Source organism: Triturus cristatus, chromosome 4_1 (genome assembly GCF_964204655.1).
Source record: "Triturus cristatus chromosome 4_1, aTriCri1.1, whole genome shotgun sequence".
Taxonomy (NCBI): Eukaryota; Metazoa; Chordata; class Amphibia; order Caudata; family Salamandridae; genus Triturus; species Triturus cristatus.
Window position 1 is genome coordinate 333,943,460 of NC_140585.1, and position 15,635 is coordinate 333,959,094.

General features: G+C 43.5%; 1 protein-coding gene across 3 annotated transcripts in view; it reads left to right on the plus strand.

The window, feature by feature from the left end:
- TULP3 (TUB like protein 3) overlaps nucleotides 1–15,635 on the plus strand; it is a 498,377-nt gene that overhangs the window by 357,317 nt on the left and 125,425 nt on the right. For all 3 annotated transcript variants that reach the window (XM_085652317.1, XM_085652315.1, XM_085652316.1), the window contains one exon: nucleotides 12,354–12,466. In XM_085652317.1, coding sequence (XP_085508443.1) covers nucleotides 12,354–12,466 — 113 coding nt within the window. The remainder of the gene's footprint in view (nucleotides 1–12,353; nucleotides 12,467–15,635) is intronic.

Sequence of the window (15,635 nt, forward strand, 5' to 3'; positions counted from 1 at the left end):
GCGAGGGAAGAGTATCACTATTGCACAACCATGATTTGGGAAAGAAATAAAAGAAGTGGGTAGAGAAAGTAGGAAAGCGAGCGAGTGCAGGGAAGAGCTATGCAAAGGGGTGATTACCCAACCTTATCTCGAGGATCCTGTCTGTACCTTACAGGGAGGACCACAGCTCAGCATAACTAGGTGAGGGGGAGTTCAAATGTGAAATAATACGGCATTGTATCAGTGGGCTGGTTAGGACAGAAATAGTAAATATATTTCATGTGGAGATTAATTAGCTCTAGCTATCGGTCGAGGCTGTTCCATAGAGCCTTGTTAGCCGATATCCAGGTGTATTGGGTAGAGAGGATAGTGTGCGCACCCCTAATGTATCTCAACCACTCCCACCAGGCATTATTGGGGCATTTCCCAATGACTTCCAGGAGGAGAGAATGGATTTGTAGGCGAGGGTGAATAATCCAGATAATTATACATCTTCTCATTGTAAGTCCGTTGTGTATAAAGGGTTGAAGGTTCCGCATATGGAGAATGAAAAGTTCCCATGGTAGTTTAGTTTGTAGGATATCGTCAATGATGTCATGAATAATAGTTGTGTAGTAGGGGGCAATCATATAGCTTGGGACAAAGGTCTGCATGCGGTGAATTGCAGGTCCAGCAGTTATCCTTATCTATAAGGCACAGTGTTGTACGTTGGTGTGGGGTGTAATAAGTTCTGTGTAGGATATGTAGTTTGGTCTGGGCAAGGTTTGGGGTATTCTTTGGTGAATGGGGAAGTCCATAACTTAATCCAGCGAGTCAATGTCAGACGGTTGGCGTAGGCCATCCTGAGACCAGTCCTTCTGCCATTTCTGTTGAGTGGCGTCACATACTGAGGTAGATACTGGTCTCTGCTTGATATAGATCTTGGAGGCCACATGACCGCCTCTTTGAAGTATTGTTAAGAGAATCAGAAGCGGGCAGGTTTAAAATGGAAAGCTTTGTATTTAGAGACTGAGACTTTCAATTTGAGGAAGTTTTAAAAATCAGAAAGCGGTATTCCAATTTTCATTTTAAATATAGAACGATCAAGCTCACCCACTGTAGCTATCCCTTTTGACTTCCATCCGCTGTCAGCGGGGACATTTGGGTCAAGTTTGGGGTCTTTATTGAACCAGATTGAAGACTGTAGGGTGTGTTTGATTTTTACAGCTGAAAGACAAAGATCAAGATGTGATAAGATACATGTAGTGTGATTTAAAGTCTAGTAATCAAGGACATGATGATGATCTTTATAAATTGTTAGGAGCCACATCAGAGGGAGATAGTCTATTAGCAACCGCTCTGAAGAGAGCCATGGAGTTGTAAGGTCAGAAGTGTTGTCAAACGATTTCATCCTGTGAGCAGCCAGAAAGGCTAATTGGTGTTTTCTGAAATTGGCAAGATTGGAACTGCCCAAGAGTTTAGGTAGACTAAGTTTCTTTAAGGAGATACGTGGCTTTTTAGAGTTCCAAATGGTTTCGTTGAGAAGGCAGTCTAAGTTCTAGAAAAATGTGTCCGACCAAAGAATGGGGGACATGTTTAGTAAGTAGTTAGAAATCTGAGTAATAACCATTTTTAGGGATTCAAGCTTGCCCCACCAGGTCAGAAATTTTGATGGCAAGCCTTCAAAAAAATTTTTGAACATTTTGGAGTTCTAGGGATTCATTGCGTCAGATTCGGTAAGACTGTCATTGAATTAGAGTCCTAAATAATTAAGGAATTTGGGTTGCTAGGCTAAATCGCGACTTTCCCAAGATTGCTTTGGTGCAAAGAATATTCAGTGGATGAACCTCCGACTTATCCTTATTAATAGTATAACCTGAAGCTGCAGCACAGTCCTCGATATTGGTCATAATGTGAGTGATTAAAAATAAATGTTGTTCGCAAATGCAGCAGTTTTAAAAGATCCGCCCTTAATATTTATGCCTATTGAGTTGTTTTGTTAATTAAGCAACAGCAAAAGTGGTTCGATGGCTTGTAGGAAAAGGAAGGGGGAGTATGGGGGGGGGCAACCCTGCCTTTTACCTTGTTTGAGTGGTAATGAGTCCAGCAATACTCTGTTGAACCTTATTTTAGCACTGAGATTTGAGTATAGGGCCATTACTATTTTTATGAATGACTCACCTAGATTAAAGAAAGACAAGGTGGTCTCAAGAAGGGCCACGCAACTTTATCGAATGCTTTTTCAGCATCAAGGTCTAATGCGGCAACTGGGGAGTTCTTGGGTTTTGAGATCTACAGGACATGTCGTAAAAGTCTAATATCATTGGACAGTCTGCCTTTGAGGAAACTGGCTTGGTATGGTTTGATCAAGAGTGGCAGTATTGCTTCGATACATTTAGCCAGAATTTTTGTGTAAGTTTACAGTCCAAATTGGTGAGCGATATTGGCCTATAGTTTTTAGGGTGTTTGTGGTCTTTTCCTTCTTTAGGTTGCAGGGCTAAGGTGGCTTCCACAGTAGTGCCTCGGATGTGTCCCATGTTCTGCATATTCATGAAAGAGGGTTAGTAGGAGTTTACGCTACTATGATTTATAGAATTGGGCAATAAGGCCATCTGGTCCAGGGACCTTCCCAATTTTGAGGGACTTGATTGCTGATTATATTTCCGAGTTGGTAATGGTCTGGATCAGTAAGAACTAGTGATGGTCATCTAGTTTGGGTAAGGTGAGCTTATTTAGGTAGGTCAAGCTGTCTGCCGGGTTAATGTTAGTGTTTTCATTATACAGTGGTCTGTAGAGCTCCAAGAAGACATTAGAAATGTTGAGGGGGTCTAAATGTAGTTGTCCCTGTTTGGCCCTGACAGGAGTCAATTGTGAATTGTTCTTTAGATAGCAGGCTAACATTTTCCCAGCAGTGTTGCCTCCACACAATTTTATCTGATTCAATTTAGTCACCAATTGGCCTTAGTAGTTTGTTACATTCATATTTTTTCTGCTGTAGGGTGTCTTACAGGAGTGTGCCTTTTTCCGAATCTAACTGGGCATTTGCAGATTTGTTAATATAAGAGCTGATGCCTATTATTACCCCTCTAATAGTGTCCTTAAAGGCATCCCAGCTCATTTGGGGTGGGAAGTCACAGTGGGGTTTGAACGGGGGTGGGGGGGGGGATTTCAAGACAAAACGTTTGTGAAGGCTTGGCAGATCGTTTCTAGGTGGTTTTTAGCTTGCAAGATATCAGTGTTGAGTCCCCAGGATTTGACTTCAGGAGTGGTTGTTGCACAGTCCAAAGATGCTAGTATGGCTGAATGATCAGAGACCAGTCTGTGTTCTATGAATGAGTCTGTGTTTATTCTCGCCATGTTGTTGGATACTAATATGTGGTTGATTCTAGAGAATGATTGGTGTGCTGGGGAGTAGAACGTGTAATCCCTTGTATCTGAGGGTTGGATACACCATGTGTCTACCAGAGAAAGTAATTTATGGGATGGCGATGGTCTAAATTTGACTCTCGAGCCACGGTCAATAATGGGTCAAGTGGAAGGTTGAAGGCTTCCCCTATCATCACATGGAAGCCACTGGGAAGACCTGCAATCAATTTGTCAATGTGTTTCCGGAAATCAATGTCATTAGTGTTTGGTGCATAGATATTCAGTAGATAAAATTAAGTATTTAAGTATCCATCTCCCATTTTGCAAAGAGGGTGTCCAAAACAGTAATTTTTGCTTGTTTGGTTATGATGGTAAGAACTTATTTTTTCTTTTTGTAAGCGGGTCAACCTATGACCTCTGAGAACCATGGAGCTTTAAAGGGGGGGGGGATATGTCTGAAGATGCAAGCTTAGATTCCCCCAGGAGTATTAAGTAATATTTTAAATTTGAAAGTGTACTCAATAATTTGCCTCCTCTTAACTGGATGGTTCAACCTTTTTGTACTGAGGGAAATAATTCGTACGGTGTCACACTTTGACATGAGTGATGAGACAAGTGCATAAGTGGAGTCATCCCAACGTGTTGTGAGTTGGGTTTCCGCCTGATGAGATTCACATGGGACGGGCTAGGTTCACCAATCCATTGTATCTAATGCAATCCAGGATCGACCTGGATATAGATGAGAGGTTGGGGTAATCACCAGAAAATGAAAGAGAAGAGAAGAAAGAAAACAATAACATAAGTAATGAGAGCCCACCATTATCAAAACCTATCCCCTCAGACTCTTTCCCCCCCCCCCCCCCCCCCCCCCCCTGGAATAGGAATTGCATGGGACCCAAAGGAGGAGACTAACCATCTCCAAGGTGCCATGATGTAGGCTCGTAAATATTTAATTAGTAAAAACAATAGTGCATTGGGAAAAGCTGTATCTTGCGGTATGCGCATAACCAGGGCAATAAAAGTATGAGAGAAGTTCTGATATGACAATGGCAGAAGCTAAGAACGGTTATAAAAATCAAGTAGGAGGACCTGCTGGCCCAACATTTGGTAGGTTGTAACAACTAAACATTTGTCGGTTATCATTAGCCAAGCAAGAAATTGATGGAACAGTTTGTCATTTGTCGCTGGATCGTGCAGTACTATCTTTTGGCAGGAGGTCATCCAATCAACATTCTACTAATGGTGTCTACCTTAAATTGATCAAACCTAGAGTATCCTAGTATGACACCTAAAGCATCTATAACAGTGCATTATCTTGCGACAGCCTATTGGCTTATATATAGCATACGTGAATGGAAGTTATTCGTTGGATGAGTGCATTGAAAGCTTAAACTAGGATATGTCTGTTTAGGCATGTACTTGCAATACCAGAACGGATATCTTGGAACAGAGACTTCATGACATAACATCTGATCGGACATGAGAGACGACATATATTATCAAATAGCAATTGGGTGTGAGAAAGCATATGGTATTGTGGGCACAGAACAACTGCCTTCTCAACACATATTGCAGAAAGGGTGGCATAGAAAATTATAATATTGAACAACGTCCCTGTGTTGGAAGAATTGTCCATCTCGGTCTCTTGGATGTTGTCTAGGAAGGAGGCCAGGTCCCGTTGGTCATGGAACAAGTGTGCTGTACCTTTGTGGAAGATACGAATTCTTGCAGGGCCTGAGAACGAGAAGAGAATGCTCATGCTTCATAGTCTAGGAAGCCTTTCCTCGCTTTGACCATGGGTTTAGAGTAGTCTTGTGAGATGGTGAATCGGAGGCCTTTCCATGAGATGTTAGTTTGCGTATGAATTCTAGAATTAGTTCCACGTGCTGGTATCTGAGGGGTTTGCAGATTATCAGTCTGGGTGGCCTAGTTGAGGTTGCATGGTCATTTTGTCGTATTGGGATGTAATGTACTCTCTCGAGCTCAAATCATTTATCGAAGGAAATGTTAGTGTTGAGAGAGATCCAGTCCTCCAGAAAGGTGATGCAAGAACCATGTTTCCTTTCACAGTTTTCAGGAAAGCCAAAGAATCTTATGTTGCCCCTCCTGTTTCTATCTTCCAATTCAGCAATGGAGTGTTGCATCAGGATTGAGTTTTTGTGAAGAGAGCCGGGATCTTTTTTTACAGTGAGATTTATCCTGCAGATCGCTAATGCTCTGTTCGGCTACATATAGTTTATCGGTGATTTGTTTAACATCGGATCTCATACCTGCCTTATCTTGCTGCATTAAGTCCATGCTAACCTTTGTGGTTGGGCAAGTTAAGGATGTAGTTCATCGTGTCTTTGAACTCAGTATTGTTTTTGATGGGTGATTCTGGTGTCTGTGGTTCCTACTTTGTCCGATTTTGAATCCTTTTCAGCCTTTTTGATGCCCTGACCCCTCTGGTTATTGCAGGTAATTGCAGCTGAGCTGAGTTTATAGCCGGCTTGGTCCGAGGTGTTGAGAATTTCCAGGTTCTCTTCTGATCATAGACTAATAACAAACCTGCAATGTTGGAATAGTAAACCGCCAAATATTTTGTTGTATGGCGTGAAGTTATAAGAGGTGCAAAATAGTGGAGGTGAATGCCTTCAGGGTAATTCTTAATGGTCTTTAGCTGGTGGTATTGTGCATTTTGTGCTTTCATATAACTTATAGCCTTGCTTGCGCACTTTTGTACTCCATTGTAACATATATGGTATAGTGTCAGTGGAGTGATATCTTGCGAAGGCACTGAGCTAATTGTGGGGCGGGTGCAGGATTATGACAATACTGACATTAGTACCACTATAATGCTTATGTGGATTAAAGGTAATTTTAGACTGTTTGTGAAGGTTTCAGGCCTCGGGTATCTTTATGAGTTGTGGATGTTCTTTACACTTCGCAGGTGACTTTATCCTGAGTGAGCGCAGGACAGGAGGGACTTGGTTAACAACTGCCAGAGGGTTGTGACTTGAGAAAGGATTTTCCTGCTTGCCTGCTCTGTGATGGTACCTTGCTGCGGATTGTGACTTGTCAACGATTCTCCCGCTCACCTCCTTTGTGATGGTACCTCGCTGGGTCACACCAAACTTAGCTAAACTTACAGCGGTGGTACCAGTGTGAGTGGTCTGAGTAATCTAATTCACCGCATGGTCCTGGGCAAAACAGCAAGAAATATTTGCCCCACATGGGTCGCCCACTGTGCGGTGGAAGCGCAGTGCAAGGAGAGCGCAGAAAAGGGTAGGTGCTGATTATTTTAAAATATGAACCGTTTGGTGGTAGCAAATATCGGCACTTGCTCCGTAGGTATTGCTGGGTTATGGCCTGGCCGAGTTAATGCTAGGCCGTTCACTTAATAAAGGGAAGCCGCTCTTCAGCAAAAAACATGGTGACCATAATCACTCCCTTTCCATTCTGCATGGTGGTAGTAGGCAATAATCTCTGGTTCTTTGTATGGCGGCGATCATGATGGAGCTTCAATCACAGGCCTCCTCTTGTTGCCGGGATGGGAGCAGCCGCCCCCGGGTGCTCGGTTCAGGGTATGGTGTTTCGATGTAGTAGGGGTGTCAGGCAGAATTTCGGAGCCTGAGCCTCTGTCCCTACATGTTCCGGTGCCCTATCCCTGTATTTTAGAGCATCGTTTGCAGATCTTGGCCCATTGTAGAGGAGGAAATGTGTCATCGAGGCGATTGAGCTGTGGCTCAAGCGGCCATTTTCCTCTGGGTCAGGCCACGCCCGTCTCTACAATTTCATATTAATTGCATATATCTGATGGCTACTTCTAACCACAGATTCCTCACCTTCTGAATATCCCCAGGTACCAGCTTGGATCCTGAGATTTTTGTCAGCATTGTCACGCACACCAGCAAGTGGTGTCTTGCAGTAGTACTGCATGGAGTACCGCATCAACCTCGTACAGCTGGGGCCATATATATGCGCCACCCCTGTTTGCTGACGTCCGCTACTTTATTTCCACGTCTTTGAACCCTGATCCAGAGTTTCTCCCTCCACTTATTCTCATCTTTTTGATGATTTGTTTCCTCAAAATTTCCCATGGTGTGCAATGGAACATTTCCCCTCTAAAGGCTACAGTGTTTAAAACCTTGTAGGGACTGTAACAAACAAATGTTGGTGACAGATCTCCACCTGTTATGTCTCTGGTGACTCAGGTCTTTGCATAACTATGCTGGGACTGCGCCTGGATCTGGAACAGTGAAGGCAAGCTCTGCAGAGCTCGGTGAGGGCCTGTACAGGGCGAAGCAGAGGACGAGAACCCCTTTGCATTTTCAAATCTGTTTCCACTTACGGTAATCTTCACAATTTGTCAGGTTAATCCTACTAAAAAAAGAAACACAAGAAGTCAAACCATGACTCTCCCTCATCACGCCACTGTCATCCAGGAAAATTGTAGGGACATCAAGGGCCTCCTGATCTCGGTCCCGATCTACTCCTGATCTCGGTCACGATCTACTGAAGAAACTATTCACCAGCTCATACTGGTGCAACCCGAATTCCAGAGTTCATCTGCAACACCGCAACAAGTAGAGGCTTTTAAGGAAGCCACGTTGTACATCTTTTGACCCTTCCAGGTTCTTCTGGCGCACCTTGGAGCCACAAGGATCTAAGAAGGCTTCTAGACAGACTACTATTGGTGGATCTATCCTCTACTTCATCTGCACCTCATGATTCTGCTTTCATGATCTGCCGACTCCAGGGCCAGTGTCCTACCTGGGTTGGAATCCAATGCCACAATCCATGCCAGTTTCTCCTGCAGCAACTATGACACTGATGCTGCTGGCACTGGAGGAAGAACCCATTGTTTTAATAGACTCCCAAGTGAACCAGACACAACCAAAGTTGAACCCTCCACAGTCACTGGTGCACCTGATTCAACCTCATTCTTACTGAACGCTGCCGCTTCTTAGTATACTCCACATTCTTTTTGACATTGACTCAGAATATTGTGATACTTTAGATGATGGGGATGCTGCATCCTGTTATTATGATGATGACAGTCCTAGTATAAACTTGGACTAGTGGACTAGACGCATCCACTAAGTAGCGTCTGTGTAGACTAACCGCTAACTTTTTCCCTACTGCGCCTGCTGATAGGGAATCAAAACTCATGGAGGCATTTGGAATGAGAATGTATTCCTCAGTCACCCTTGCTTTTGCTCAGTAAATGCCCGTTGCCTCCTGCAATGACGTGTTATGGGATATGGCCAGCGAGATCTTGCCAACAGTCTCTTTGATAAAATACCGTGTCTACCTTGCACAGATCATTCAAGATGGTATGTACACACTGAAGTATTTCATCGGCTCCGGGCTGGACTCCACTGGCTGCTTGGAAAGGTCACTCTGTACCACTGTGGTGCTTCAGTGCAAACATACATAAAAGCCATGGGCTTCTTGGGTGAGATTCAAGCATTACCAATTTACATGCCATTTGATGGTAGCAGCCTCTTCAGATATAAGGCAGACATGGCCATGGAGTGCTTCAAGGAATGCAGGATCACTATGTGCTCCCTCTGCCTTTCTGCACTCCTCCAGCAGTATCCCTGACAGTGTTAACCCTTCCAAGGCTTCAAATGCAGTTTGGTGCAAAGACAACCAATGTCCACCTCCACAGCAAAAGATGTCCTAGTCCTTTTGAGGCTGGGATTCTAGATCCGGCCGATAAAGACCAGGCTGTCAGGAGCAAAATGCTGTTGTTCTTTGTGCGAAAGATGGACAGAGGCCTTCGTCCCACTTGAGATCTTTGTCCTCTGAATTAAAAGGACAAATTCAAGTTGCTCACATATTTTCAAGTGCTATCTGCCCTAGATCCAGACGACTAGATAATAGTTCTGGACCTTGAGGACTCCTTTTTTCCACATTGCCCTCCTGCAGTCCCACAGACGTTACCATAGTAGGCCTGAGCATTTTCAGTTCACTGTGCTCCTCTTTAGCCTCACCAGTGCCCCTTGGGGGTTCATGAAAGTGATGGTGGTGGTTGCAGTACATCTATGGAGTCTGGAAGTACAATTCATCCCCTGGCCTGCCTCGATGACTGGTTTTTGAAGGCAAGCTCACCACAGTCAGTCGAAGACCACATCCAGATGACAACAGACCTCTTAACATCTTTGGGGTACTCCTTCGCAGAAGTTCCAATTCATCTGAGCCATCCTAGATACGGTGCACTTTCAAGCTTTCCCTCTTCAACAATTTCAGGCTAAGGCCCCGATGTTTCATCCTCAATCCTGGTTCTCAGTGAGAGTGACTCTGAAACTTCTTAAACTCATGCTTCTCAACTACATAAAATTCAATGTCAGATTTTTATGTTTCAGGGTATGTTGCAAAATACCTACACTGGTGACTGCTCGACCACAATTGGACCAGTGGCAGACCCCTCTCCCTACCACACTCAGAGCTGACAGTGGTGACATGTGTCACTGTTGGATTGGCGAGGTCATCTGGGAGAGGTGAAGATCAGAGGAGCTTCGTTTCTGGCAGAGACTCGCCTCCACTTCAACCTTTTTGAGTTACAGGCCATAAGCTTGCCATTGAAGGTTCTTCCTACCATCTTTCAAATGGAGGTGGGTCCAGATTCTCAAGGACAGCACCACCATCTGAAGGTGCAACAAACAGGGCGTAGAGAATTCCTGAGTCTCTGCGTCTCTGGAACTAGCTGAGCTAACAGAACATCTTCCTTGTGGTGAACCACCATGTGGGATGTTTGAAGGCCAGGGCAATCCAACTCCGCTGGCGACACCTAACAGATTGCGAATGGCAGCTCCACCTTGTACAATGTGGAGAACCCTGGCTCAATCTACTTGCCATTGACCCGAATGTGCAGTGTCAGCACTTCTGTGTATTGGAGTTCCCAAGAAGGCTTTCTTTCTGAGACACATTGTGCCTAGAGTGGAGCATGGGACTTTTATATGCTTTCCCACTGGTACCTCTTCTGCCCTGATTTATGAAGATCCGGAACAACCCGGCTCAAGTCATCCTAGTGGCTCCGAATTGGGTCAGGAGAGTGTGGTACCTGAAACTTCTTAGCATCCGCATCTGTCCTCCGATCAAGCTGCCGTTTCTGGAGGATCTTCTGTTGCATCAGCAAGGCAGGCTACTGCACCTGGACCTGCACAGTCTACACCTCTGTGTGGCGATTCAGTGCTGATTGTTGACTTCTTTCATACTCCCTCCTGAAGTAGTGGATGTCATTCTAGCGACTATGCGTCCTATGAAAACTGCTTATGCTGGATGCTGGGATAAGTTTGTGGCCTGGTGTAATTCCCACCATACATACCCATTACACAGCAAAGTTGTTGGATGTTTTGCTTTATGTACGGTCTTTAGCCAAGCAAAGATGTGCTTTGGACATTGGTACGGGTTGCTTGATGGCCCTTTGAGCCGTTTTACAGATTGTCCTTATTTAAATCATCTGTAGTGATGCATTTTCTTAGAGGTCTGGTACCCATGTTTCCACCCAGGCTTATTGTAATTCCACAGTCAACCTTAACTTGGTTATCACTTTCCTTTATGTATGTACCCCTTTTGAGCCGACACATGCTGCCCCTTATGTCTACTAACTCTGAAAACAGTCTTATTGAGCTTGATAACCTCAGCGTGAATGAGCTACAAGCTCTATACCTTCAGCCACCATACACCACCTTTTTCCTGGACAGACCTGTTTACAGACCATGGAGATATTCCTGCTGAAGATTTTGACACCTTTTCATGTTAGACAATCTATCACTCTTCTGATAATTTTTGCTCTGTCTCTCCCGTTGAAAGACAGGGAGAAACTCCATCACTTGGACCCCAAAAGAGTTTTGAGTTTTTACGTTTATTGCACCAAGGACCATTGATTGGACGATCTGCTCTTTGTGTGGTTTGCTGGGGTGAAGAAGGGAAAGGTAGTCTAGCAAAGGCCAATATCAAGGTGAATAGTACTCTATATAAAAATCGGCTAGGCATTGGCCAATAAGCAGACCCCGGAGGGGCAGAGGGTTCATTCAGCCAGAGCCAAGGCTACTATCACTTCATTGGCACGTAGAGTGCCTGTTCTGGAAGTCTGCCAGCTCACTGCGTGGGCGTAAATCCATACTTTTATTAAGCACTACTATCTTGATAGACAGATCAGGCAGAAAGGGCACTTTGCTTGTTCGGGCACGTAGGACTTTCTGGGTTAAGCCATTCCACAGACCCACCTCTTTGGGAGATACTGCTGTGGTGTGTATTCACAAGGTGATAATTCTGTGGTTAGAAGTGTCCATCATAAGAATAAGTTACTTCTCTTCAGTAACGCTCTTTCTGGTGGATATTCTAGCTAACTGCAGATTCCTCACCAAGCTTCCATCTGCCCGTTCTGTGGAATTCACTTATCCCACTTTAGATATCTCACACGGTCACATCTGAACAGTTTGTAAGCTCTGCGTCTGATGGCTCATACAGACAAGACATCAGCCTGCAGGGGTGGCACATTTATATGGCTCTCGCGTTAATTCTGGAGTGGTAAAAAGCTGTATGACAGCACTTGTTGGTGTGTGGGAGCAATGCTCATAAAAATATCCAGATTCTGTCTGGCAGCTTGGGGTATTCATGTAAAAAATCTGCGGTTCGACATAGTATCCACCAGAAAGTGCGTTACTGAAGGTAAGTAACTTGTTCATTAATCTTATGTGACACAAAAATATTGTTGATCTACAAAAGGGGACTCCATTTTAAGGTTTTCCTTTCACAAATTCTGCATGTTGGGCCTTGAATGGTGAGATTAGCTACATGCCAAATTTCTCCCCTAGACGTATAGCACTGCAATAATTGTACAGAAGATAGTAACTATAAAGGATCATTGCTATTGGTAAGTTTTTGAGCCTTGAGTTTGAGCAAATGAATCCTAAAAATAGACTGACTTGTTCACAAATGGACTGTAGGGGGAATGTGGCAAATGATGTTTGAGGCCACACGGTTTATGTTCACAGCATTTCAGGTACTTATAGTAATTGAGGTGTTGTGTTTTTCAGACATTCTTGCTTGCTGGAAGGAAGCGTAAGAAGAGCAAAACCTCCAACTATCTCATCTCTGTTGATCCAACAGACTTATCACGTGAGGCTGAAAGTTTCATTGGCAAATTGAGGTCAGCATCCTAAGCTACTGTCATTTAGCAACTTCGGGTGATGAAATAAAGTTGACTTGGAACACTGGCTTGCGAAATCATTTATATGCATTGTTTTGTCTTCCATTTGGTAGCATGTCAAATCTCTACTAACCGAGCACGTCCCTATAACAGTCCTTTGTAGCTGAGTTGCAAAAGGACAGCCTAATATAAATAAGCGTTATATTTTAGGAGGCCTTTACTGTCCTGAGGAGTTTCTTTCATCCCAAGCTTTTATACTATTGTAAACTGATCAGTCCCTTTTGAAATATTTGTTAGTTTCATATATTTATTTTTCCCATGTACAGCCCAAAGCGTCATGCAGAAATATGGAAGGTGGCCATTTGGTGTGTTTTTGCGTGGTGTATTTATTAAGCGCACTACGCTTTAGGTGGTGTCACGTGAAATACTCTTGGAGCACTTTGAGCAAGTGATTCTCTTTATTTTATAAACCTCCTTTGGATAAAGGAGCGCCTTTTATGTAACAGAAAGCTGTTATTAAGGCTTCTTCAGGTTTTTTTGTTTCCACTCTCACACTAGGTTCATTTGACATTTCTAGCTGGAATGTTCCTTACCTTTTTTTTTTTTTAATGCTTTGTTTTCTCTGAATGTGTGTAGGTGTTATGGTTGTATTTTTGCTGTTGTGCAGAGGTTTTTACAAACCTGTGCAAAGATTTTGTTTGTCCTCTCTGGCATTTTTTACTTTGCATGCAATTTTCTATTTATGCTTCATTTTTATATCCCCATCAACTGCTTTTTATAAAACTGACTGTGCCACAGAATAGTCAAACTATTGTTCTGACTTGATTGTTATGCCTTTTACCCAAACATCTGGAATGGGAAGAATAACAGTACAACAGCTTACAGAGTCAACTGAAATTGTATTAGTCAGTTCTGCACCATAAAATGGAGTTACTCCTAAATGTCATCTGGCTTTGCTGCCATATAATTGGAGTTCCTCTCGTGTGAAGAACCACCGCCAAGTACTTACAATTTATATAATGCGCCCTAGAGAATATTTCTTAAGTTTAGTAGTGGAAGATAACTGAATGTTTGGACTTATTTTATGATGTACACTTTGATCTTTCATAGTTTAGGGACCAATTTGTATTCCATAGTGCAATTTTTATAGTGCTTCATTTCCTATGGCAGGGTCACAACGTGCTCCCGTTTACACCTGGTTTCTGGGAGCCATCTCGCATGGGCCAGTATGAACATGACAGCTATTGTTTGGCAGTAGTTACAGAGTTTTTGTTAAAGGGAAAGTGGTCGCGTTGTTTAAAGGCGATGCATCTAGCTAAAGTCAGCCAGTTTTAGGCTGTGTTCCCTGGTCAGATGTGAATCTGTATGGAGAACTCGAGGTTCTGGCAACTGTATTCTGATTCCTCTGTAATTTTTGAAGCATTGAGAGGTGCCCCAGTGCTGGTTCTGTTAGCATAGTCTAGGTGGGAGAGCCCTAAGGCGATGGTCACTTCAACTGCTGGAGAGAAGCCAAGGTGGTGGAACATTCTACACAGAAATCTCGTCCTGTAGAAACTTTGTTTTGCAACCTTGATTTACTTGTGGTCCACACGCACCCTCAAATTCATAACTGCTCTTGAGTGGGATGTTGGTTGCCCTAATGCTTGGTACCAGGTGTTTGTAGGATGAAAGTTGGTTAATTTGTCATTTTTGCAATTCAGTGTTAGAGTTGTTGAATTTGAAGTAGTTCGGTAGCATCCAGTGATTGATCCTTGGTAAGCATTGTCTGATGGATTTTCAAGCATTAGTAAGATTTGCATGTCGTCTGCATAGTTGTAGTCTATTGCATTGTTAAACTTGGATAGAGCCTCCTACCCATTGTGGGGCACTGAAGAGCAGATGGGTAGCACGCTACGACATGGAGTAGTGCTTTGTTAGAAGAGTGTTGTTTTTACCTATGTGAGAAATGTCTTGGTGCCATGTGTGAGTGACTAGAGTGGTGTTCTGGTCTTGGAGCGCCATCCCTAGTAGTGTGATGGAATGAGCCACTCAAATTATAATTGCAGTTATCTGGCATTAATAATTTACTCCACAGGTCCTGTGTTGTGCTTATGATTTTCATTATTTTTGTTTCTCTCCCATGCTAATTGCAGCAGTTGATTAAAACACTATGACCTTGTCATGACATGGAGATGCATGGATGGCGTGCGCTACTCTTACCCATTCTACATTTGAGATAGCTAAGGTTGGTTGGGCAGTACGGTGTTTGGGGGACTCCAAGAATGGATTATATTGGAGTCTTCCAATGTGCCAGCCATGTGCAGTAGATCTCTTTAGCCATTGGATGCTTGCCCATTTTTAGGTCTCGCCTGACCAGCGCACGCGCTGCTCTGGCGAGACATTTAGTGAGTGGGCTTTAAAAGGCCGACCACAGCTTTTTGGGTGGCATAGAGCGTGCGGTTACGCGCACAGTGACGAGCAGAGGCGCCATCAGGCTTTCCTCTCTCGTCATGGTGCGCACCACTCGCCCGACATGCCTCCCTTTTTTTTCTCTATTCGCAGCGCGAGGCGTGCATGCTTTCTAAATTTTTTATTTTAAAACAAAAGTTGCGTGAACGCGCAACCACACTCCCGTATCGCAGCTTGTTTTCTATTCATTCTTGTGCATTATTATTTATTTGGTTTCCATATCCGAGCTGTCTTGATAATTGCACCGCATTCATTTGGCCGCTGGGCCCCTGTGCTATCCTTATTATATTAGTTTTGTTATGCCATCTTTGAGAATAAAACTTAAACCACAAACATTTAAATAACCGCTTACTTGATTAAGAAGTGGCAATGTTTTGTATCAATCTAAGGCTGACGTGCCTCCAAAAGGGCATCCACAGCACAAGGAAAAGTACAAATACTCAAAAGACGGTGTCCTTCTCTCTTCGATTGGGGAATGACTGGAATGAAAGAGAGTAGCGCACTCCAAAGTAATCACAGTGGTGTAGATCAAGTTGATAATGTCGGTGGTGCAATCAGGTAAATCCTCCTGAGTAAGGATAGTAACTGCGTGAATGCACACTCCTGGTTGAGGAGAGTGTCTCCCTTTTGCACTCTTAGTTAGCGTTCAATCGTTATTCTTGTTGTAATAAGCTTTCTTCACATTAAAATTTTCAAGCGTCTTTCTTTATTTTTCTTCAAA